The 27,939-nt window shown below is 37.1% G+C and overlaps 1 protein-coding gene across 2 annotated transcripts in view; it reads left to right on the plus strand.

The window, feature by feature from the left end:
- The first annotated feature begins 5,007 nt into the window (after positions 1-5,007).
- The window catches only part of LOC112463183 (cell adhesion molecule 2-like), a 35,271-nt gene continuing 12,339 nt past the window's right edge, over positions 5,008-27,939 (plus strand). For both annotated transcript variants that reach the window (XM_025029382.1, XM_025029384.1), the window contains exons 1-2: positions 5,008-6,437; positions 26,956-27,164. In XM_025029382.1, the coding sequence (XP_024885150.1) occupies positions 6,377-6,437; positions 26,956-27,164 (270 nt within the window). In that variant the 5' untranslated portion in view covers positions 5,008-6,376. The remainder of the gene's footprint in view (positions 6,438-26,955; positions 27,165-27,939) is intronic.

Here is a 27,939-nt window from a genome sequence, read left to right on the forward strand (position 1 = left end):
TCAGATCACAATATTTTTTTTTGTATAGATCTTTACCAATACCTATAACGTACAAATCGTATTCAATCTTTGATGATAAAAAGTTAGGTGAGATTCTAACAGAGAAGTGTCAACTGCCATCTTTCTATCTAACAAAATAAAATTTTGTCTGTAAATATTCTCTATCTGATTTTTTCCATCTACAAAATTAAAATTAATTTTTTTAAGCCAGGATTTTAAAAAATTTTTATTCTAAATCTAACATTCAGAAGTATATGAAGAATTAAATATTTTTTCTCTCTCTCTCTCTCACTATTAAAACAGAAAATGTTATCCTATATATCAGTTTTTTATATTCCTTCTAGTTTCATTGTCTTCTTGCTATTATATACGCTATTTTCATAGAATTAAGTTTTTGTCTAGTGTCTAATTTCAGCGGCCCAACTTTATAAAACAGGATTTCCGTCCACGCCGAATATAAATGTTTTAAAAGTATTATCACATCTGCAGGGAAGATTCTATTTTAACTATGTAACGACGTTAAACAAGCATAAATTTGCCTGTACGTATTTACCATAGATCTCGGTGCATTTGTCTTACAAAATTAATAACGTACCGTCTCCAGCGCGATAGAGAGCGTCACTTGTGTTTCATTCAGCCAAGTAATGGTACGTATTTCACGTGAACACATGGCGTACTTTCGTGCGGATACACATCAGTGCTCCAACCACTGACATACTGCAATATCGCATGATCGTTTAGGCTTTGCCGGGAGTCTGGGTATCCATGATCGCGTCGACATGCAAAATGGAGACATGAGTTAATATTCAAAGCCTCCGTGCTGACCTTATCCTGGACGTCCGAATATTTACTGTGGCTCTAGAAATGTTGCCGATCTATATATAAGCATTGATTATGCATTGTGTACCATTTCGATTTACCACGATTGGCAGAAAACTGAATTATAAACAGAACAATGAGCAAAGAGTGATTTAGAATGCAGAAGTAAATTTTTTATTTTCAAGTCTTTATTCATTATTAAAAGAACAACGCTAGTAAACGAATATAGATATGTATAATACGTAAAGTAATAGTAACTTGATTGTGTATGTAACTTTGCACACTCTCCTCTGGACATTTAAAGATTTTCTAGCCAAAGTAATTATAAAGTTTAAGTTGTTGTTTGAATTATGACTGGAATGATGAGAATTTATTTCAATATTTACATCAAAATACACGTCAATATAAGAAAAAAAAAATAACGAGGAAAAAAGAAATAGGGCGTTGTTTATTAAGTGTTCCGCAATAAATCCTCTCGTGCACAAATTTAACAAAATGTTACATGATAATCCTGCTCATGCATATATCGGGCATCAATGCAACATAAATGTACTTTCATAACATCATAACATTATAATATTAAACAATATAATATTACACAATAAAATATAACAAAATTTATAATAAATATATAAAGATGTAATAGAGAAAAAGAGAAAAACTTATTAACAAATCTCTTTTTCTAAACATCTATATAGCTATTTTATATGTTGCTTATTATTCTAATAAAAAAATCAGAACTGACAATGCTAAAGCTATGAAATTACAACTCGAAGTATGTACATGAATCAGACTAACAATATTGAGTGAGATTAAAGTTGCATGTTTGTATCTTAAAAACACGCGACGAAAAAAATATGTTTGCGATTGGGAGCGTTAATGGTTGTTACACACGGGATTCGGTATGACAGAATTTCCATCCGCGCTGAAACGGAAGTAAAAGTTTCACCGCGTTTTCACTGTGAAAAAGCGCTATCGAGGGAAATGGTGGCCGGCCGCGTTCGGCTGATTACTACTGGCAGCTTAAAAGCGATGATACATGCAAACGTAAATCAAATGGTGAAGTATTTTCAATGCACGGGTCTTCCAATTCGGTCGCGTTAAGTCGCGTCGAATAACGGTAGGAAAATCTCTCACGATATTTACTTTCATTTTGTCGCGACGCGGTAAACCAGTTAAAAGTTTTGAATCGCGGCAAATTTGCGCGCAAATCGGGTGCGCGTTCCATATAAACAAATGTTGGATTTGCACTTTAGCGTTTAGAGAATAAATCTGTATTTTAACTCAACGAGTGGGTTGAAACGTAAAATTTGCCCGCTAATATGTTACAGAGATTTTTGTTTTATTGTAATTTTATTCACACGGAAATGAGAGACACAACAAAACACAGTTTCTCTCTCTCTCTCTCTCTCTCTCTCTCTTTCTTTCTCTCTCTTTTCTCTCTCTCCTCTCTCTCCTCTCTCTCTCTCTTTCTCTGTATGTGAATATTTAATTGTATCACTTTTAGAAGTGCGTTTTAAAATATTTTTAAATATTACGAAAATTTAAGTTCTTGACATTATTGTTGACAGTTATATATTTTTAGATAATAATAAACTGGAAAATTCTCGCCGTTAATTCAGCTTGCTGTATTCGTACTACAGACACATAAATCCGTATACCAAAATAAATTTTTGGTTAGATACAATAAATATTTTTAAAAAACATGTTTTAAAAATTTTTTAAATAAAAATATTTTGATTAAAATGATATTTATAAGTTAATATACCATTAAACAATTGTTAACTCTAAAAAATACTCAAATCAATCAGTATATCAAAAAATAGAATGCTTCCAAGAGTAATCTCTTCCTGCAATATATTTATATCCATTATCTTTCTACGGTAAGAATTCACGGTATTTTCCAACATTGCTTCAACGCGTAAAAATAACGCCCGTCATGACCGCGGATCGATATAGCTAGCGAAATAAAAATACGAGCAATTTTCAAAATTACCAATAACACTTTCGTGCAAAAAGTTCATGCGCCGTTGACATACTTTGAAAATGCGACTGACGTATCCTGTATCAATTGGATCGCAGATAGTATGATTATAGTTCCACCAATATATGCAATACTGCACTTTTCGCGGAATATGACTTCCACCAGTGACATTTCATTGTCCGTATAACCTGTATACATTTGTAAGTGGCATGGATGACGTAAAAGTGATCGAGTCATCTGTATTATCGAAATCAAAAAAACCACTCTTAACTTTTAAAATAGATTTTTAAACTTATAATAAATAAACATCTTTTATTTAGAGAATACACTCGAGAACTATGTTCTCTAGGCCTTTTTTATTTAACACCTTATCCAATCTATACATATATAAAAATAAATGCCCTGACTGACTGACTGACTCATCAACGCCCAACCCAAACCCCTAAATCTAGAAACATGAAATTCGGGTAAGCACCCACTAATAAGAAAGGATTTTTAGAAATTCAACTTCTAAGAGAGTGAAAAGGGGTAAAACGTGTTATCGTAGCGAAGCACAGGCATCGAGCTATAGTAGTATATAATTTTCGGTTATAGTCATATAATTATCGTATGAAAAAAATATTCTCTCTTGGTCCTTATATTAATTTTGTATATTGCGTATGTATGCTTGCGTAACATAAAACTAACGATTGCCCTTGATGTGTTACAAGAACAGTGATGAAATGTGTGCGTACCACGATCAATAATATACAATGCAATAAAATATAATAGGAACAAATACGTTTCTTGGATATTGACAAGCATTTGCGTCTTCAAGCTGAACTGACAAGAACGTGTAATATAGTGCACGACGCTTTTTAAGTATAGTTTCGAAAGTTTTATGCGTATTCTCTGTATTCGTCGAGCGACTCACCTCGCATTACTTATTCCCTTATAATTTGTATTCCTGTTGCCTTTGGTCGAACTAAGCGCGTTGCTCGAGTTCTTGTGTTACTTGCATTCTCGGACTATTGTATTCTCGAGATAGTTCCGATTCTTCGTGTTGGAGTATCGGAGTACAAATGAACGAGAAAAGATACACAAGAATATATTTATGTGCATAGAGAACGGGAGTTGAATAATAGATATAGAAATAAAATTTTTATACGATAAGATTAAATATTTATTGATATATCGAAATGGATGTTATTTAAAGTTACAGTTACATCACGATTTTGAACTAGTATTTTATTTCAGATTTAATTAAATTTATGTTCCAACGATTCTTCGAAATTCTATCTGTGCAACGATATGATATCGAAAAGCATCAAAAAATAATAATTATTAATTTACAAAAAGTTAATAACGTAAAAGAATGGTTTGAATTTTATTAAATCTAATTTTTTTAATCAAATTGGTGAGATCTTAAATATTTGCAGAGACAAAATTATTTTTATTTATTCTTACAAGCATACGAATTTTATCAAAATCGATTTGAGAATCTGATATGCTATCATTCTGTTACTATAAGTAATGACAAATGCAATGATACAATTATGATAATCTATAGTTTAGAAATTCAGATTTTGGGATATTAACCGGAGATTCTTTTCATTTAAGATTTTATCGTCATGTCGTTGGAGTTTTCCGTATATCGTCGACAAGAAATCTCGAGGAGATCGGCAGTCTGCAGTCAGGGGTCCGCCGTATTCGTGATTGGATTGACAAGTACGTGGAGACGCGAGTAAATCTTTAAGCCCATCGCAACATTTCTAAGAGCACTGTAGATTTCGTGCCTTGATTCTGCACTCGTTGCACGCCCTGCCACAGTTTCTGTCCGTGACACACAGTGCCGTACGTCCTGGAGGATAAGGAGACAGAGGGACGAGAGAGAAAGGGAGAGGGAGAAAGAGAGAGGGGCGGAGGGGTAGCAACAGAGAGGGAGGAGAAAGAGAGAGGAGAAAGAGAGAGAGAGAGAGAGAGAGAGAGGTTTCCCTTATCACACACACACACACATATACATACATTTACGTGCGTGTGCGTACGCGCTTCTGAACGTGTGTCGACGTCCTCTCCTGCGGGGTGAGAGTGCGCGCGCGTTAGTGTACGTCTCTGTGTGTGTCCGCGTCCGTGGACCCTCTGCGCGCTTCCATCGTCACAGGGGGTGGATCGGAAGCGCGCATGCTCCCACGGCCGAGAATCTCCCCAGTCAGGGTAAATCTGCCACCGAAACAAGACGTGGTGCGTGCCGTCATGCTATATACAATGTCGCGTACGCGAACGGTCATCGTGACAATTTCTTAAAATAGCGCGGGGTGCAAGCTCGCGGGTCGGAAAATCGGTATGGAGATTCGCGGCGGGTGGAGTTTCGTGTCGATCGTCGAAACGTAGCCGACGGTAGCGGAAGTAGAGAACGAGCAAGAAAGACGGGAAAAGAAATAAAAAAAAAAGAAAGCGGAACGAGACGGAGGAAAGCAGTTTCGAGCGATGAGTTGTTGATCATAATCGTAAAAAAGGGAGTCGCGACGAACGTGGAATTGAAACGACGGCAGCAGTTATGCGGTGAACGGAGAACATTTTTACGACCGGACCGCTGGCTGCGCGAGATCTCGAGCGATCTCGGAGTAGAGCGACGGAACAAAGAAGAGCGGCTCGGAGATTTCGCGTTCCTTGGTGAATCGCGATCGATCGATCGATCGCTTCTCGAACGATCTGGCGGGATGCAGTGTCGATCGCCGGTGCTTTATCCTTGTGTCTGAAAGATTGTTGAAAGATTCTTGAACAAAGTGAAAAAAAAGAAAGAAACAGATGTGTTCTCGGAACAATCGCGTCTCGCTATGTGTTCTGTAACTCTACGACAATCTTCGATTCCTAGGACACTGCCAACGCGGACCGCGCGCGTACGCGCGACGAAAGTTGGGACCGCCCTATGAGGCGATTCCCTGACTCGCAGCCCTGAAAAATCCCCGAAATCGTCGCGCGAGACGTGAAGTTCCTCCTCACCTCAAGTTCGTCCGAGGCGCTTAACACACGACTCTTTTAACCGGAAGATTTAAACCGTCGAGTGAAGGAGCGCGAAGATTTTAACGAAGACTCCGCGGGAGAGCGGAGCAGACGAGGAGGATATAGGTGGAAAGTTTCGCAGCACGCGGCACGTTGCCCGTCGAAAGTTTCGCCATAATCATTTCCGTGCGCGTTATCGCCTACGTGGCGACTACAGGAAATAGACGACACACCAAAGTGCGGAGAATTGTGCGGGTCGAATATATACGCGTCGTTTCTCACGGGAAATCTGACGCGGACCATCACTCGTCACGATAATTTATTTTTTTCAAGTAGATTGAAACCTTCCGGACTAAATCGCGACTGAATCGCGATTATAGACCGCCGGTTGTCTCGTTTCAATCGCGGATACGGCTGTGCGAGATCGTGTGCTAATAATCGGGCGTAAGAGCCAAAGCAAGTCGGCGGTGATAAGACCTGGTGTCGCCTGGTGGGGTATATCAGTGAGTGGTGATAGTTAGCGATCTCGCTAAGGAGGATGTGAATCGTTTCAGTATCAAAGTGCAAGCGTCTCCCGAAACAGTCGCGGAAATGGCTCTGAGATGGCAAGCGAGGCTCTCAATTGCTGCCATACTCTTCATGTGCACGGAAGGTAATTGCTTTGCCGCTCTCTAATCATCTTGCATGAACCGTGTCTGCGACGGGGAAATGGGTATGGCGTGCTTTCGCGGCGTTAGGCGGCCGTTGGGGAAAATCATGAAAAAGTACTTTTAATCGTGAAGAAGAAACAAGAGACAAATATCGTGGAATTGTTATTAATGTGCTCCTCTGTGTGACGGTTCGAATTTGTCAGCGTCTTCTTGCTGCTTCCAGCGTGCAATCTTGCAATCCCGTGAACGTAATTTAGCAACAAAAACATTGTTATACAGCTAATAAAAATACTTTTGCTAGTTTTTTGAAAATCACAAAAATGCTAAAGCAGCACATTAATACATTTAGGTGTATGTATTTCAAACTATTATTCAGACACATTCGTATATATTCTTTACTGTTGACATTCTTGTAAAAAGAAACATTTATTATTGTTTTGCAAACGATTACTTGGAGATACTTGTCAGTAATTAGTTACTAATTATAGTCACTTGTAAAATCCATCTACAATATCAATATTGTCGTAGGGGAGAATAGGAACGATGATAATAAGAGATGAGAAATAGGCTTTTAGAGAGAGTACGAGAGGCATACACGCATTACGAAGCAGCGAAGCGGTACCTCATGACACAGATAAAATCTCATCCACTACCGCCCGCGATAATTAAGATTCAGTTTAATTACGTTAATTGCAACGCGACATTTGCTGCTCGAAGAGGGAGAAATTTACGACTGCTGTTCTAGTCAAAGAGTAAGCGAGGTACGGGAAAGAAACGTAGAGATTTATGGCTCATGTTTGCGCTTTGTAAACGCGGAGGAAGTCGATTGTTTGCTGTGTGCCTGCGATATCCATACAATTCCTTCACCGCGTATGGTCGACGTAAACTGAAAGAGGAAGATGATTTATAATTTTAGCTCTCAATTACAGATGGGCATCTGGAAGTGAGGGAATTCGCGAGAAAAACGTGTCACGTAACTTCCCCCGACATTATAGATACATTTTGTAAATTTGTTACATTTAAATGTATGTATATATCTATGTATATTTAAATGAAATTTAACGCGAAAAAAATATTTTCAATATATATACGTGGAAGCAGAGTTTTCGGTTTGCACTATGTAAATTCTAATTTTCCCTAAAATAACAGATTCCTTTTGAGAAGCAATTATAATTGTATATTTAACTGGGACTCAATAAAAAATGTTTTACGCGCAGAAACAGAATCTTCAATTTGCGATGTATAAAGGTTTCATGTAAAAGCGAAGTTACTTCGTATTTTTGCATTGTCGGTAATTAAACGAAATAGAAACTTACGATAAAAACAGGAATAATGTACAATAATGTGATGAATAAGAAGTTAAACGCAAAATTAAAGTAACAAGTTTGTTAAAATACAGAATCTCTTGTAAAATAAAGTAAAGAATGAAGAGAATATAATATGCTGCTTAAATTTACGAGAATATCCGAAGAAATATACATCTATAAATGTACATTATGCATTACATAATCGCATAATGAGGATGAGATTATTAATCAAACTCAACGCTTTAATGAGATGTTTTAATAGCGTTTGAATTAAATAAAGCAAAAGATAAAATTTGTGCGCATCGGATAGACTGGATAGAGAATATACAATTATGTACTTATTGAGTTATGTATATATAACCATGTGTCTATATAATAAAAAAGTAGAACTAGTTCATTTCATATATTATAAATTTTATAACTGACATACGCGTAATACATATACTATTTGCAATAAATCGATGAAAATGAATAAATAAAAACAATATATATTCATAAGCATTGCAAAGAACGTGTTTTTAAATGGAAGCTTTGATGTAAAACATGGACATTTTTGCAATTATTTTGTTATAATATTATTTAGTTATTACTGACATTGAATATACTTATTACTTAATGCAGAAAAGATAATTAGTGCTTGCTAGATGAAGCGGCAGAAGTAATAAAACTATATATAGTCCTCGACGTTTCCTCGATTAATTAAAATGATTAATGAATCGTTTTGTAAGGATAGGAAGAGGTTGATTTGTAACATAATAAAGATAATAAAATAGCACTATGTATTACAAGAGACATGAATTATTGTCAACTGCATGAAGCTCTAAAAGTACAAAAACTTAACTTTCGTTTTCGAAGAAAATGCTAGACTTAAAAAAGCTTCTTATCCATGAAACTGAAAATTTGCATCTGAGAATAAAAAAAATACCAGTTTTATTTTTAATTTCATCTTTTCGATAATAATAATTGAAATATCAGAAGCTTTCTTTAAAACGTATCATAATCTTCAGAACTTTAAAAAAAAATCCAAAAAGATCTCTATTAGTCATATATAGAAACATAAAAACTTTACAAAAATCTATTCTAAATTACTTTCTGCAGGTATATGTGGTATATGTATTTTGCTTTTAAACTTAAACAAACGAACCAAATGGTCGCCGCAGGAATTCAACGTAGACGTTAATAAACTAGTTAACATGCCGCGCGACGTTTATCGTGCGCGAGAAATATCGGGATCACGTACTATATCCCTCGCCCGCGCGACTTGTCGTGGCGCAAGGGGTGGTCGTAGGAAATAACGGAATGGTACTTGGCGGCGTGAAAGGAGTTACTCAATTGAATCCACGGTATCGGGCGATAAAATGGTACAGCTAATGGAATTACCGGGGCGCGCTTGCATGCGTGCGACGCAAATTTATCGCATGCATTATTCATAACTCGGCCCAAGTCGGCCAGTGCCGCGCGCCGATGGTGTTCGCGCGCGCAAGTAAAACGTTTCTCCTTCCGAATATATATCGATTCGGTAGATGAGAGATGACACGCAATATCGATCATTGGCCGATGTTACATGGCTGCGTGGTAAAGTAAAAAGCCAGCCAGAGAGAGGCCTTCGCCGAGCCTGGATTCGTCGTCGTCGTCGTCGTTGTCGTACCGTTATATTTCATAGCCTTGCTTCACACCTCGTTTGCGCCATTGTCGTTCTAGACGAACAACTTTCGCAATTTCATTCGGCGCCACGGACTGCGACAAGGACTTCGCGCGCGAACTTGGTCCAGGTAAATTAAACGCTTGTCTCCGCTCGTGCGATGCCTAACTCGGCGATCTTCAGCTGTCCAAAGGCCTCGGAAATTCAAGTAATTACCGTCGCGCTCCGGGTGTGAGATGATAAAAAGCGCCGGTCGTCAAGGGAAAAGTAGCGTGGTTGAAATAGGCCGAGGCGCGGAGAGTAGACGTCGACGAATAGAATGTCGGAAATTTAACGTGGCACGGATTAAAAGTGATATAAATTTTCGACGTGGCCCGATTTTCGATATGGCAGATCTGGCAGATGAGCGTTTTTATCGCGCGAATGGAAACCATTTTCATATGTTTACCAGTCTGTATAGATAGTGTGTTCGAAACCAACAATGGTACACCATTTTTTAAATATAATACTTGGTTTAGGACAATAGTTCGTAAACTATGTATGCGTCTGCATGGCGTATTTTTGCAACTGGGTTTCAAATATTCATTTATCGCGCGTTCGCAAATATTAACGTCAGCCATGACAGAAATAACATTCTAGATACGCATCGTGTTTCATATCCTCCATTATACCTACGAATTTATTCGAATCGATTTTCTCATAAAAATATCTCGCACGCACAGCGCTAATGATTCATCAGTTATAAACGATGAAAAATTTTTTTATCACAAGTTTTCATAAATTTTTATTAATTAAATTGCAAGAGAAGTTATATAAAAAAAATCACAAAATCTTATCCTTATTAATTCCTTCCTATTATTTCTATAGTAAGTGTCCTATAAATTTTATAATTAAAGTTTTAATTTGAAGTTACAAAAATATCTAATAAATATCAAAAAGTTATATAGATTTTAATTGAGGAAAAAATTGAAATGAGAGAAATATATCAAGCACAAAAATTTAAAAAGTATTAAAATTTGTTTCTTTACCTTCTGCACGTGTATCTTGCGATAAAGGCATGTCAAATCCGCCTTGCTTTAAAGCTGAATAGCTTTTCTTCTATATAAAGCATTAAATCCGCACTTTCATTACAATCTTGGAATCTGTCTCTTCACGGATCTAAATGGGTTCAAACATGCTAATTGGCTAAAACGCTACGAGATAGTCATCGTCGGCAAAGGTGCTTCGCGTTGAATCTCACGTTATTATAGGATCAAGTCAAGTTAATCTTCTGAAAACGCACCCGTGGTTTAACAGATCTACGTCCAGCAAACATTTCAGGAGATTTTCATATTTTCACGAAAAGACTGCTAAAAGGAACCAAGAAAGTTTTATCGAGAGACTCGAAAAATAGCCGTAAAAAAGTATGTAAAAGCTCCTCTAAAACCTTACATGCGTCTTAATCTTTAGGACCATAACATTTTAGTTAAAAACGTTTCAGAAAGAAAAATAACGGAAATCTGCCAAAATTCAGTATTTTGATTTTGCGAAAGATAGTTGATGCATTATAATAAATACACATGTGAATTTTTATTTTTACTTACAGTCAGATCCTTAGAAAGTTTTGCACAATGTTCTATTTGTTTCTCTTAAGAGACATTTGATTTAAAAGAAACAATAATAAAAATAAATCTTATAGCTTTTTACGCTCGGATATTCAGAATGATACCATTTTCTACTGCATTCCTTGCAAAACTCTTTACAAAACTCTTTTCTGAACTTTCATCGTTGTTAACTAAATGCGTACCAAGAGTCTCCACAAAAATGTTTGCATTATCATTTTAACAGAGCTTTACGAAGCTTACAAAAACTTTCCGACATTTTTAGAGTCAGCAGATAGCTTAGATAAACTTTTGAATTTCTTGCAGTTTTCTTTCTCTATTTTTCTCTCTTTTCCTATTTCAATGCGCTACTATTCCAAAGTGGAACGGGCTTTATTATAAGCATTCTTGGAATATCTGCTTACCCGCTCTCACAATTTATGTGTATCTCATGTATAAGTTAAAAACAAATTAGGACACATACTCTCGCCAAAATATAATACATTTCGTCGAGTATGAAATGTAACAGAAATATCGGCGATGTATAATAACTGACGTTTCGCATCACGGTTTATCTCCGCAAAGATGTTATTGCGTCAACAGCAATACGCTGATTCGACTGGATTATTGTCGGGGTTACACAACGAGTTCGCACGGTTATCATGGAAAGACGTGAGATAACGTGTCAACGCGGCGCGACAATGTCAAGATTAAATTTACAAAATAAGTTTACAGAATGAACCGCGATGATATTAATCGTTAATAATACGTGGTATAATAATGTAGCGATATTTATTTCCCCCCCGCGAGACGTATCGTGACGTGTCTCGCGATAGAGAGCGATTGCTCTCGCACGCACAGCACTGCTGATGCATGAGCGCGCTAATTAGCGTATAACAATATTCTACAAACAAAGCGACTTTACCTAATCGTCATCTCAATACGACGCGGGGATACAATGACGGGGTAGCTATACGGGTGAGCTATAGACCGATCGCATTCGCCTCGAACGATAATGGCTCGACCGTTGTATGCCAGCGCGAACACGAGTCGTTGACCCGCAGTACTTGAACCTGCAATAGAAGCAGCGTGCGTGCGGCTTATCGGTGGATATGAGAGCGCGTGAGCAAAAGGAAGGAAAAGTTCTTTTTTACCGTGAAATGCGGAGTGAGTACCAATTCGTGATTTGAAACGGTCTAAGTGCGTCGGCGTTAAAAAAAATGAGCATCGTAATTCTCTTTATGTGACGCGTACGATATCTTAAATTTGTTGTTTAATTTGAAACTGAAAAGCTTAATCCTACCATCGACCTTCGAGAATTTCTTCGCAAATATTTTAAAATTAATTTTAAGACTGCTCTTGCTCTCAAATGTTTGAGAAATCGCATAAATCTTTAAAACTTTAAATCAATTTTATTATATTTATAATAATTGTATATACATGCAATTCGTGATGGACTTTAAAACACTAATAGACTAATCAACATTTAATAGACTAATTGTCTATGTTACATTTTATGTTTCATCCTTTTTCCTCTATCTCGAGCCCCAACTACTTTATAACTATTACATAATTTTTGCATAATTATTTTTTAGAAGAATTGTTTCTCCATGGAGAAAGATTCTGTCTCTACATTTTGTTCTATTTTATATGTAAATAGATGAAAACTTCATTTTAATTAACAAATTACAACAGATAGTACTGCCTAATTTAAAAAAATAAATCATAACTAACTATATTACATTACCACAAATAAATTTCAAAAATTAATTAAAATTTAATTAAAAGTAAATATTATTAAACATAATATGCTTTTATCGATTTTCTCATGGAGATAAACATTTCATATAAATTATTATATATATATTTCAATTTTAATGAAAATTAAACTTTTTCGAAAATTTGAAGTTATATGTTTTTCTCTAATAAAAATATCCGAATGTGTCAATAGTTTATAAATTATAAACAATAAAAGAAAAAGAGTTTTTCGTAAAGTAAATTTACCACGAAAAGAAAATGTGAAAATTGGAAATTTACAGTGATTAACGTCTTGCTAAAAAGAGCTGGACAAAATGAATAGAGAAAATGTCATTAAAATTAAGCTCGCAAGTCGTGAGATACCCAGATACCTTCTACATTTGTGGGGATTAATTTTACCAGAGGAGCTCATATGTATCGGATTTCTCACGTAAGCTGAGTCGTCGGAAAAATTCTCCTATCATAAATTATTCCTTTAACACTCTCACAAGTTCTGATCTCACCAACATTACTATAATCAAAGTTGCGACCGACATAGTTATCGATGAGTGTTGGTATATAGTTCCTTAGATCGATATAACTACAAATATAGAAAATACCTATACCTACATCTTATTTAATATATTATAACGTAGAGTATTTTATTCAGCATTTCCAAGCATTTCAACAATCATTAGTGATATCGAATATGAAATCTAGAGACAACAAAATTACAGTATCGTAAATTATATAGTAATATATAAATACAGATTTAAAAGGGCAAAAATACTATTTTATCGTAATGGCAGAATTTCATAAGATTAAATATCAAATTATACATGTAATCTTTATCTTGCGTACATTATATAACCCTCGATTCTCTCACAAATCGTATTTTGTAAGGCGTTATTTATATTTTCAGAAAAATATCACGCGAGAAATTACCATCCTAAAATCATGCTCCAAAGTGATTATCCATTGCTGAGGGTGTGGCGCGTCGCGTCGCGTCGCGTCCCGTCGCGTCGCAGCCTAGATATTATCGCGAGATGGATCGCGGACAGTGAAACACCGCAGAAAATTACGCGAAATATCCTGCGGGCACACCGGCCTTCCTCGGCGAATCTACGGCACCCCATCAGTGCCGTCACGTTATATCACGTGTCTCTGTCCCAGTGGAGAATGATTATTACCACCACGGTGTCCCTTGGCAGGGTGCTTTTGCAAGCGTAATACGTTTCGGACTGTCTCGCAAAAGTGTGCAACTTTTGGACTACGTAACTCATCTTATTATACTTAGTGTCGTACACGTTGTATACTATAAAATATGACCTGCCATCGTTTGAAGGAGAGATCGCGTCTTCTATTTCGGCGATAAATTGAAATTTCCTGCTTCCCCGCTGTTCGAAGTATCATGACTCGGATCTCGCTAGGGTTTTCTCGTTGTAACAACGCGTGACGATCGCCACGTACCTTCACGATATTAAATCTTAATAAGTGAGAAGGGGTGAGGGAGGGACAGACGGAGGGAGGGAAGGGAGGGCGAGAGACCCTTTTAACAATCTGCCAATTGATATTTTTTACGAAAATGTAATAACAGTTTATTATTTTTAATATTCAAAACACTCACAATCCAATCTCTTCAATGAAATTGATATTAAAATAAAATTGGATAAAATTAATTGCAAACGAGACTTTATGCATTTTCACTTTTGTAACTTTAATTAACGAAATGTTTTCAACTTGGCAATTTTCGATACGCGAATTACAAATGTTACATATTTTCATAATGAAGAATCCTCCTCTCCTACCACCGAATTCTCTATAAGAAATTTTCTGCACAATTATGAAAGAATCTATCGGCGCTACAGAGATAATTATGATAAAAATAACTTGTTAGCACCTCAATTATATTAGCGCAGGTCATTGGCGACCTCCTTTCAGAAATATGTATAATTTGTTGTAAATACAGTAAGTTTAACATGGTAATTATTATTACAACATATAATTTATTATACCAGCATGCTTATTATTCATTTTTGGAATTCCAATTTCGTTTTCGACGAAGGCATTAGTATTTTCATAGTTTATTATCGTCGAAAAAATGGGATACGTAAAGTTGATTAGTACACTGTTAATTTCATAAGGTAATATACAGGCACTGCGCAAACAAACGGAAATTTATTTAAAGTAATGCAGATTCAAAAACTAATTTGAAGGCAATTTCAAGAATACCTATCGTGCACAAGTGTTCGCTCAATCGACATTTCCCATGTACTTCGCGTCAATAAAACATTATTTGGAAATTAATGTCACTTAATGCGTCTATTTGTGTTTGTCCAGGAAGCGCAAGTACGTCTGTATAAAATCTGTCTCTTATGAATAAGAAAATCTATGGATGATTATTGCAAATAGCTATATCGGACTCAATTAAACGAACGATATAAGTTCGGTTACGAAAATAGATATAATGAGAATAATTAAGCAGCTTCTCTCAGTTTAGATAAAGGCATTTCTATCACTTCACCTCGACGCTTTGAAGAAGTCTGCTATTCTGTCGTTAGAAGTTTGCGCAAATGAGAAAGGTTATTCCTCGCGCGATCGAGGCAAAACTTTATTAATTAAGTACTACTAGTAAAGCTGATGAAGAGGTTATTTCTGAACTTTAAAGTGATATCCTATTTATACAAATTCATAGGACCGTGGATAGACGAGAGATAACAATTCATTCATCTAAAGTCTCATCCGGCATTATTAAAAATAGATAATACGGAAAGTGGGGTGTTCCGCTTTCTTTGTTTTATTAAAATTATTATAAAATATAAATTAAAAGATCTTAACTTTAATATCAAATATTCAAGAGATGTTTGAATTATTGTCATTAAAAATTATTGTCACAATATTTTATTATTATGTCAAATTTTTACAACTAAAATATTTTTAGAAATAAATTAAAAAATAACCTAATTTAATATAAGTACATTACAATTTTTAAATACTTAGTATTTATTCAGATTTTTTCTTTTAAATATTAAAATGCTGCCTGTCTTGTATAATTAAAAAATTAATTTAAATGTGAATTAACTCATAACACTAAAATCGTGCAATATTTGAACTTTAAACAAAAACCGAAGTTTTCCACGGATTATACGGAATCTCATTTTATTCACAGTTATTTATATAGCGAAAGATCTTCTTGATAAGCTTCGTAACGCGTCTCCGCACTCGAAGGGGCGCAATCAATCGATCGACTTTTCGCAGCTGTTTCCGGCAAAGATGCAAAATACTCCAGACCGATTTGTTCGATAAATTTAAATTTCGCGACGTTACCATTGTACATAGTGAAATATAAATCTCGATGTGCGCGATGAGTTTGGATTAAGTGGAGCGAAAATCATTTCGCGACGCGGAATGCTGCTGAATTCGGCGTAATCTCTGGAAAAAATCGTCTTTTTTTCCTTGCCGCGCGCGGCACTGTCGGATCTTAATAGAAACTCGGGAGTTTCGCACGGGGTGAAAATAATTACCACTTTATTCTTATTCAAGCTCTACCCCGGCCCGATCCGTACGCGCTACGGGCCCTCTAAAAAGAGATCCGGCCGTAGTAACGAAGACAACCGCGCCCGAGGGCATTCCGCCGAAGCGAGGAACTCCGCGAATTTAGCCCAAGCTCACATTCGTTTTATTATTGCGAAAAGTTATTTCAAGGTTCGTCATACTTTTCAGAAGCGACGGGCGCGCGGGCGCAGCGGCGAGATAAAATGATTCCGGGATGGAGTCTGGCAGAGGTGAACTCTCGAGATTGACGGCGCACCTGCCAGCTACTCTACCAAGTTCGCTTGGAAAGTAACACCGTTAGTTTGCCCGAGCGCGGCTCGAGTTGCGCTCAATTGACTCGATATCACAGTGAAAAGATTACGCGGCTGGCGCAACGTTACGCCGCGAGAAAATAAACGGAGACGACGCTCGCGAAATAAGCTCTCTCGCGTGAGACAGAACCATCCGGGGATCGGCTTTTAATCCTCTTAAATCTTGAAAGACCGACCGACATACCCCCAGGGACGCCATTAGGGATTGTTTTCTTATTATAGTCGCGTTTACTTGCGTGCTTCGAAATTTTTCGCCGAGAGTATCCTGCGTCGCTTATAGAACGCAGGAGGTTTTATTAAAAAGCAGGGTTTGTTAGGCGCCGCAAGTAATTAAATTTCCATTTCGCACAACTTCGGGAAAGAAAAAAGAATATTCCATTTAACAATACAATCTTGCGATAAATATGTGCCTATATAATCTATTACAGTATTACACAAAATTACTAAAAAACAAATAGGCATTTTTCGTAAGGCTAAAGTGGGATCATTGAAACATACGTAGCGCAAATCATCTATTATTTCGTTCTCGTGCGTAATCTCATCGGAATGCCCTCCGTGGCAAATTCGTTTAGGCGAGTATATGTAGGTACGAAAGCTGCGAATATTTTCCCAGCACAGAGAGTGCGCAGGAGAGAAAATTCAATGCTATCCGAATATCAGTACAATCAACTTAAATTCAGGCTCAGAAATTGTTGTAACGAGATTCGTTATTATATTGTTGTGTTATGCAAATAAAGCATTTCATTGCTATTCCAATCTCTCCGCCCTACGGAGTTCGCCCACCTCTCTCTCGCGTGCGAATCGCGAAACGCCGTCGCACGATACAAACGCGATTTAAACTAGACTGCGCGACGATCCGGAGAGCTTTTGTGTTGTTCGCGAGTCCTCAAAAGGAAGGAAACATTAAGTTTCCTCCCGTCCCCTCGTACTCCGCCGTGTTTTAATTACGAGACCAAAGTGCGAACGCCCTCGGCCGCTTTAAACGCAGTTCCTGCAGTCGCGCTGCATTTCCGTGTCACGTGACGTCGAACGATAAACCCCCCGAGATCGTCGGCCGTATAATTATTCCGCGACGCCGCCCGCTCGTCCTATATTTGATGTGACATTTCAACGGGAGGCACAAGCCCGATATATTTACGCGGGAAGAACGCTTTTAATTAACTGGTTTTACTACCCCGTTGTCCCGCGAGGCCGCAACGTCCTTTTTTCCTGCGTAGCGAGCGAGGAAAGTTAAGAAGATCTCCCAAAGAGAGTATAGGGAAAGAAGAACGTTGAGATCTGATTAGAAACCGTTAGTGGCTATAATGAGGGACGTTACTTGCATGTCGATAAATTGATAGTTCTTTTGCGCACAAGATCTTACGAGTTCTTGCGATGACGCTGACGGCGGTACAGAACAGCTCGTTATCAGCGTTATTAAGTATTAAATATATATATATATTTAAGTACTCGAGAACCTTATTTTACTCGACGCACGCGGACGAATAATTAACATTTCTTGGCATTTACGTCAGTGTTTTAATGAAAACCGAAAGCTCTAAGCGGCGAATGTGGATATATAAGCGATCGTACTTTTAAATGTTTTAATTTATGTAATATTGGATTATTTCGATAAACGGAAATTTAAGTAACAGGCGTAAATAATTATAATTTATTGCGATACGGATTATTTATTGCAATTCACCCAGATTAGTACATTGTGCATATAAAATACATTCATATGTGCTGTCGAATAAATTTGCACGATATCTCCCGATATTCGCGAGATATTATCACCCTCTTTTATTCTAGAGTTCCCGTGTAATAAAAATTATAATCGCTTACGGGCGGAATTTACGTGAATATCGTGATGAGACTCCGCGCGGCTCAAAATACAACCGGCATTAGAGCCTTGCATTTAAATATCGTAATGCCTATATAGATCCGTACAGTTATTAGCGAGGGAAAAATCCTATGTGACCATCGCGCGCGAGAAAATCGATGCGAGCAACGAAGGCGAGTAATCTCGAAAAAAAACGTACAAAACCGACGCGTACTTCAAGTTCGGCAAACGCGAAATACAACTCGCGCTCGTTGCATTGCAGCTGGAGATATTCGGGGAAAACGCCGCGCCGGCCGCCGCGAAGGGCCGTCGAACAAACTAGGAACATAATAATAACGTAATAATAATGATAAACGTAATAACAACTACATTTTGCATTTTCGATGCGATCTCCATTCGGCTGCTGCAACTTCCGTAATATCATTTGATTAGAGAATTCTAAACGCGCGCTCTTCCTCCCGTTCGCTGGCGCGCGGCGCGGCGGACAGCGACCGGTGTGACGCAACTTTAAATTAAATACATTACATTTACATGTTACGCTGGAATAACTCGGAGATACGACATTGCGGAGTTGCGTTCATTGCCGAAATAGCGCCGAGGACAAAACTGGCAAAATTTAATATAATGCGCAAATGTATATAATACAATATGGTATATAGGACATGATAAAATCAAAAATTACATCCCCGATACGATAATTCATAAAGAAATGCTACATTAAATTCTAAATTAATCTGATTATTGTAAACAATAAAATTTTATGAGATAAAATTATATTTTATCCATATAACATAAAAATATATTTTAACTGATTTGATATAAGAAACAATGATGATTATGTTTTATGTTAGTTTAATTTTTAATAAAATTTCTAATAAAATATAGAAAAAAATATATATACAAAAAATGCTTCGCTCCAGGCTTCGCTACATTTTTATACGTTCACTACATTGATGTTATTTCAAATCCGAACAAATTTTCACTTGACCGAAGTAAAATTTTTTGTACAAAATATGTGGAGATATATTTATTTACTGTAGGCAGAAGGTACTTCACTTTATTAGATAAATTCTCATACGCTATCTGGTAGCGGTACGAGTATCCCGGCTTCCTGAATCCAGAAAAATATTCGTCTAATTCCATTATTAAAAAAAATATCCGCGCGTTTCGCACGCCGTACTATCAGCGCGGCGCCCGTTTTATTCCGCTTTCGTGCCCACCCACAAATCATTTACGTCGCTCGTTACTACGCGCAAAAGTTATGCTCGCGGCGCGCGTACGAACGGCCACGATTTATTTCGCGCAATCTCGGGCAACGAGAAAAAATAACGCGTCTCGCATATAACGCGGGCGTATAACATCGGTACCGACACGGTGGCGGCGGTGGTGGCGGCGGCGGCACCGAGAAGACAAATCCGCGATGCGGAGTCACGCGACTACGCCGCGCCGGGCGCCGGTGTGATTAAATTACATTGCCTGTTTAAAAGATAAGGGGACCGCGGGACTTTATCTAACTTACTTATCGAGGGTACGAGCCGTTCAAGCGACCGTTAAAGAGCGACCGAGCTTCGAGCTTCAAGCTTCGAAGCGTTTGAGCCTCCCCGAGCCTCGTCGAGCTCCCGATTTCTCGATTTACTCTAAATTTACATATGCGCCGTGCGCGTCTGCATAGAGATGCATAATTTAGGAAATAACGACACGCAGCCACCTCTGGGGTGGAATTACGTTTCGGCTTTTCCGTTATTGCTCGAAACGGCACGCAGAATACGCGTTCCGCCGGTCGTAAATCCTGCCGACGTATCGAGCTTTCGCGGGGGTTTTATTAAATTCTGCAAAAATAATTCCAATGCCTTTTTCTCTCTCTCTCTCCGAACAGATTTTCGCCAGAAAGAATCACAGCAGACTATCGCGAAATACGCGTGCGTTTCATGGCAAAATTTTCTCACGAAAAACTGTTGTATATTAATTTCGCGTCTTGATTAAATTCAATTCGATAAAAACGGGAACTTTGTCGCGACGCATGGCATGTGTGATAATTCACACTGCAAACTCTGTGACGCTTATGCTAATTCACGCGACACGCGAGGCTTCTCGCGCATCAGTAATTCACCGGATAGGGCGAAAAGAACGTTTCAATCCTGCTTACTGCATAACCGTCCGAACAGGGGTAGTTTTACGAGTCAGATGAATAAGGTGATATCATCAAGTCAGTCTCTGATTGAGCTGTGACCTAAATAGGATGAAAATGTAACGTCAAATAACGGGATTTAAGATAAAGCCGGGTTTTATTGCTCGCAACGAATAATTACTCAATAAAAGACGTGGAAAAAAAGTGCGACTACGGGAAAATGTGAAGTGGGGTAATTAGGTTTGCGCGACCTCATTTTGCTTGGAGCCCTGACTGCACGAGATACAAATATAAATGGGAAGAATAAATCGGGACGAGAGTATCAGTACCTTTAAAATATGTATCGGAAATTAAAATCGAAATACAAATCTCCACGCTGCTAAATATATATACGATATTAATAAAAAGGATTCAAATTGGATCAATGGATAAATATATTCGCACTATCTATTCTCCCCGTCTCCTCAAACTTCTGTGAACCTGTTTAAAACTTCCGGACGTATGTGAACATTTCTTTATTAATCTAATATATATATAATTTTTTTTTACTACATTTAAAACTATAAATTTATTAATACCAAGATTATATGTCCTAATTTTCTAGGGAGAGTATCGAAAGAGGTTATTTATTGCATTTTTTAAATTTTTAACATTGTATATTTTTATAACTAAATTTAAAATTAAAATGCTTTTAAAATAAAGTATATGCTTAAAATTGATTAAAAATTTGATTCTTTATCGTCATTCATTTTTTATGTTTGCCAAATATCCCTTGTTTTTAATTATAAATCTCTTGTGAAAGCCAATTATTCTTCGACAATTTACTGAAGAAAAAATCGATTTGAAATTGTTAAACAACCTGTGATGAAAAGTATATATCTAGAGATTTTATGAAAAATTTCCTGTATATGAAAAGACAGATAGAAAACATTTATTATGGCATGTAAAATGCATACATTTGAATTGCATTTATTGCTTTTCTCAACTCTTCTTAGGCTTGGATACAACATTGCAAAGATGTAAAAATTAAATCGGATTTAATCTTGACATAAGCGTGATCAATGGAAAAAAAAACGCAATTAAAATATTCCATGCTCGTGAGAAAAAATTCCGATCTTTTCGTTCGGTTCGTCGGGTTTAGAGCTACACAGAACCGAACCGTAGAAACGAAGGCGTCGGGCAAATTGCGATGAGCTCGAAATAAGATCGTAACTTTTACCGTCCACTTCCTCGGAGGCGGAAAACGATCCTCCCTCGCTATTGCAAAGGTCATTCGCCCGGTGCCCCAGAGCGATCTAAATATTCAGATCGCTGGGCTACGATGGCGCAGCGGCGGTCGGGAATCCCCTCTCCCTCCCCCCCTCTCTCTCTCTTTCTCTCTCTCTTTTCTTTTATGTCGGGAAATTGCAACCAAACGCGGGCGAAAAGACGGCAGCAATCCGTACTCATTTAAATACCTTAATCCAAATAAGCACCGATGCGATTCGCGCTCAAATCCTTCGGGGTCACGTGCAACAACGTCAGTCGGCATCGAACATATCTAGACACGAAAAGTGATTTTTCGTTCGACTCAGATTTCCTCGGAAAAAGGCGCGGCCGCGAAGATGATTTTGTGACGATCGATACGTTAGTAACGCGAGAAATATGTGCCCGCTGGAGGTATCGTTATTCCTCCTCCATCATCGGCGTTTTATGATACGGCTGCGGTTGCTGCAGCTGTTACAATATATCTATCGGTACTTTCGTATCAATAACTCTATGCCATTCTTTTTCGCGGCCGCTTCGCGAACCATTTTCCAGCGTAATGAATTCCGCCATCCGCTGCCGTTGGACGTGAATGGAGGGCTCGTTACAATAACACGCTAAAGTACACACTATATATCTAAATTAGCAGTAGAGCGACTGAAAAGATCATAAACAAAAATGGTTATATGAAACTTTTAAGCACATTTCTCGATATGGCATACTGTCTATTAAAAAAATCACGAGAAGTTTTGCGCCGAGATAAAATCACATTGTTAATCTCTCGCGAGTGCAAGTTTTTTAATAAAAAAAAAACTGCCTACTAAAATTGATGTTCCTACCATCTCAGTGAGAATTCTCGCTGGGAATCTACCTATATTTATAGTTTTTGGTCAATATCTCTCTATGATTGATCTATCCCCATGATTGATTTACCTCTATACCATAGTTTTTTTTCTTGAGATTAAATTTATACTTCAAGTTATATAAAACAAAGATATGGAATCAATAAATGTCTATTGTTTTTGAAATTTCAATCTTTGAAAAAAAACACAAAGGATTAATAAATATAAAGTTAACAACTCTTTTCTGTTATATCTATGAATCATTATCGTGGGATCTTTTTTTCCTTCGTGATGCAAATTGGAGCTAAAATAATATAGTACGACTAAATAATTAATAGTGACATATTTGAAAAATTTGAAGCTAACTTTGAAGAAGACGTTATGCCTTTTTCAGCTCTTCTCTTTCTTATAAAGCTCCAACTGAGGTGCAAAAAGTTATTCTATTGCACCTGTCGTAAATCTATGACCTCGGGCGCGGCCGTAATAACAAGAGTAACCACCCATGTCAAATGACGCCAAGTGACAGAAGGTGCAATTACTGGGAGTCGCTCTGAAAAAAAGAAAAGACGCGCCGACATGAACCCGCCGACAAATCCAGCTTTTTTCTCAACGCCCTGAAAACGAATGGTCCGTAATTTGCTGAACCGCTAGTCGTCTATAAATCGATGAAAATTATCTGAGTTATACTTCAAATCCATTCGCCAACAATCTCGTTTCACGGAATGTGTTTCCTCTGTCGAACGTAATCTCTGCAGTCATTTTTCGCTTCTTCCTCGCAGGGAGAACATCGCACTTTTGTCAAGCAAAGTTGCTATAACAAAACCGTTACCATTGAAAATTCTTTGTTTATAATTATGATAAAATAAACAAAGAAACGACTGGTAAATCCTAAAAATTTTATTTCTGCAAATTTTAATATTCTTAATATTCTATTATCATGTCAAGAAGCTAACTAATCTGAATATCCGTTTGAAATGATTCCCGAGAGACCGAGATTCAAAATTGCCGAGGACGATGACGCCGAGGCACACGATCGACCGCGTCTTTTCAATGCGCGAGTGAAACGGGGTAGTTCCAACAGCCAAGTGCATACAAAGTATCTATAGTTGAGTAATCAGAGAACTGTAATAGCTGCGGGATGTATCTATAGCTGGAGGAAGATTGGATGGAATTAGATTAGATCAGAGCTCATTACGCTTCAGCTTAAGAGTGAATTAGGTAGAGAATGGGTTGTATGAGTAAAGGACTCTTCGCTTCCGGTTAAGATAAATCTTTTTTCATTGTTTTTCTTATAATACATCACGTTGACGATAATGGAGACTGCCATCTTGAAGACAATGGCGACGAGCTGTGGTATATAGTAGTATCTTGTCTCTCGGGACATTGAGTACTGAACTTTATAAGACATCGATATAACTCTTCAGCTTTGGCATCTTCACAAGATCTGATACGTATGGACTGTATTAAAAGGCGTTTCTTCACAGTTATAACCATCTCTCGAGTAAATTGTAGTACACTCTTCCTTAATATAAATTAAAATAAACGATTATTCTTCACTTTCAACTTTCGTATATTCTAATAAATACTCTAAATTGCTTTGCAACAGATTGTACAAAAACATTTTTTTTAAACATATTTAGAAATACATTATATACTGTTTTATTTATTTCATTATTATTTTATTTATTACTTATTTTGCATTTTTGTAGCTTTATCGCAAAAGTCTATATATTTGAATTATTTGTAAGTCGAAAAAGAAACTATTTAAATCATAACCGTCCGTTTCTGATGTCTATAACCGTGATAGAGTGCACTCGCACTCGTATATATATGCGCTTCATCAACGAAATAGATCACTGCGCTCTTCATTTTAACGATGAAATCGTCGAAGCTTTGTTTCTCGCAAGACAGCAGAAGGGAGAGTCAAGTTGTTAGTTTGATGTCAACGCATCCGAATGGAAACGGTAGATTGTAACCCCTCTAATTAACGAGGACATATCGCAGCGAGCGAGCAAAAGCTGATAGTCTACGTGGAAAACTTTGCACTTCATTAGCTTTCCACCGAGATACGCCTCAGGTGCGGCAGTCTCATGCTCCAACAATGTGATATCCGTGCAGCGGAGTGTACGTGTGAGTACGTGTGTGTATATGTGTGTGTGTGTGTGTGTGTGTGGTGGGGATGCTCTCTCGAATCTCGATATACGAAGACAGCCGTGATGATATATAAGGGGCGAGTTCTGGGAAAGCCAAAGAGAAGGACTCCCTGGAGTGCATGGAAAAGCTCGTTATAAGCTCTTCGGTCTTAGTTGCCGCTACGAAATTAATTAAAGCAAGTGCTCGCTCAGGCGGGCGCGAGATATCAAGAAATGTCCTTTTGTTGGTTGTATAGCGAATTCGTGTGCAACATCATTCGCGAGAGATAATGAGCGACGGGCGGATGTATTCTTACGAATGCCGAAGTGCACTTAAGACCGGGCTAGAAAGGAGAGAGAGAGAGAGAGAGAGAGGGACGGAGATTATTAAGATAAAGATTAAGTTTCCTCCTACGCCCATAACTTGGCTAAGATGCTGTTTGGTGTTTGCTTATATCTTGTTCGTCGCTATTGTACCGTGGTCCGTGGCGTATATAGTACAGCTATATATAGCGCACAACGCGGCTTGCGTGTTTCTCGTGAAATATCCTATGTTGGACATTGTGTAGAAGTGTTGTTCAGATTTTATAAATTTATGTACTTCGCGTTATATTTACGCGTGATAATTATAATTATACACCTGATAAAATAGTTTGTTCCCCAGCTTTCCCCCAGTAATATATTTTTTTCTAAAAATAATAACTAAGTTTCATAATTATATATAAAATAATATATAATATCAGCATTTAATTAAGAGATACCTCTGATTAATACCGTTATAACAAAACGGAGGTAAAAAAAGAATGAATTGAATATTTTAAATATGTAATTCGTATGATAGCAATGTATGTACCATTCGCCATTAAATCCGGAATATGCAGTGGAGTTAGTTTCAAACACTAAGCAAACACTTCTGCTACTTCGAGACATATATCGACCGCTCCTGAGTGCATTTCTAACTCAACAACTTGCAGTGCACAAAGTGTAGGGGTGCTATACGGACCATTTTGCAGCATCTGAGCACAGCTATACTGACGTCACAGATCTGAAATAATCTCATTAAATTTTCTCAGCAATTAATTATATTTCATCGATCTAATTGTAATTAAATAAAAATCATAACATTTACACTGCACATACATTCTGCAGAAGTTTTGAGTATATTTCTTTTGCTCTGATTTTTTGTTTAACTTTTTGAATCTTGTTCTTAACGTACTAAAATATATAAAACTTACTCTCTCTCTGTGAACTCTCTTCATATATTATTTAAAACATTTTAAATATGTATATAAACATATGTGTGTTAATGTTGTAATTCTTATTAATATTAAAAATTAATATATAATATTTAAAATCAATGTTATTTATACATTTACTATTATTAATAGCTTAGTCATTTGCAATTTCAAACATCCGCAATATTTACGTTCCATGTTTTACAATTTAAGAATTATAAGTTTGAATATCTTCGTTTTTATATAGAAGTGACGACTGTGACGAATAATAACGAATAGACGGAATTAAAAGTCTCGATTTGTCGAGTGAAATACCAATCGCTTTTCTATTCTGAGGAACGCGCTTCGATCGTTGCTCGCATATTAAACCGTCTCCTTTTATATTTAGCTTCTGCGAATATTGAAATAGCCAAAGTCGATAAAAAAAATCGATTTTTAGGTTACAAGAAGATTGAATAGTTTTTATTAGAATTTTTAGCGATTCGAGAAAAATACGCTATCCACAATGTTGCATATTTTAAAAAGTTGCTAACATTTCGTTGGACGTCGGAATGCTTTGTTACTCTTGTTCATACATTTAATGGCTGCCATTACAAATTTCAATTAACCGGAAATTTCACTAATCCCTTGTTTGGCTACGGAATGTGATTAAAGGCTAATTTGTCAACAGGAAATTAACTGGTGCGGAAATCAACATAATTCACGTTCCAATACAAACTGAAGTTTTTCGAAGTATAAATCAGAAATAATAACCATCGAATAAATTTCTTGCCATTCAAGAAAAAATAAAATAAAATGAAATAAAATCAAATAAAGTCTCGATGTAACTCTAGACTTCATCAAACGTACGGTACATATAAACGTACGGCGAAAAAAGGTAAAATTTATATTGTCGTCTTGGCGCGAATCGTGGTGCAACATTAATCATTTGGCGTACACTACGACTTCTGAATACTCAATCAGCAAATTTCTCTCTTGTTACAGATACGCTGAGTCTAGGAGATCGGCCGATAGATAACATGGATAGACACGCGATTCAGACCAGACCTCGGCAACAAATGCTGGATCATTCTTCCGGCCCGAAGTCGAAACCGGAACCCACCTTCGACTTCACGCAGAACACCAACGTGACGGCCCTGATTGGAAAAACTGCATACCTCACGTGCCGAGTTCGCAATCTAGGCGACAAGACTGTAAGGGCCTTCATTATATTACCTTATGAATTATAAATTACAAAGATATTATCTGTAACAGTTGAGTGTGTTCACCCTGCTTGAGAATATTTATTAGGATATTTCTTACAATTATTATGCAGACTGAACAAGAATATTTATTTTAATTAAGAAAATGCTGATTAAAAGTTATTAAACAAATATCAATTACTCCACGTTCTTGAAGCACAGCGTTATTTTTTTATATATATATTATATTTATATTTAAATAAAGCTTACATATGAAGACATTTAAACTACAGTTAAACACACACATACACACACACACACACACACACTCTCTCTCTCTCTCTCTCTCTTCTTCTTCTCCTCTCCCTCTCTCGCGGACAAAAGAGGAAACCGATCTAAGGGAATTTTAGGAGAAACGATTTGCAGGCAATAATCAAGGTGCACGGGATCGATTGAACATTAATTGACCTTAGAAGTATCTGGAAACTCAATTTTATCATAGACGCAGTACTACTATTACGATTTCCATTGAAAGAAATGATCCGAGTTACGAAATGCTCGAATTGATCGATCTTGCGCGGATTATTATCAATGTAATCTGTTAAGAACGTACAGACGATGCTTCTGAAATATATTCAATTTTACTTATTTTAAATAAATGCGTCGGATATTACGTATCGACGATCCGTATTCACTTCAATGTACTATTTTCCTTCGTACAAACCAGAGATTCAGTTACTCGCTGTTCTAACGATGACAATAGAGATCCTTGCAACAGCAACCAGTA

Source organism: Temnothorax curvispinosus, unplaced genomic scaffold (assembly GCF_003070985.1).
Source record: "Temnothorax curvispinosus isolate PA1 unplaced genomic scaffold, ASM307098v1 QBEX01013120.1, whole genome shotgun sequence".
Lineage (NCBI taxonomy): Eukaryota > Metazoa > Arthropoda > Insecta > Hymenoptera > Formicidae > Temnothorax > Temnothorax curvispinosus.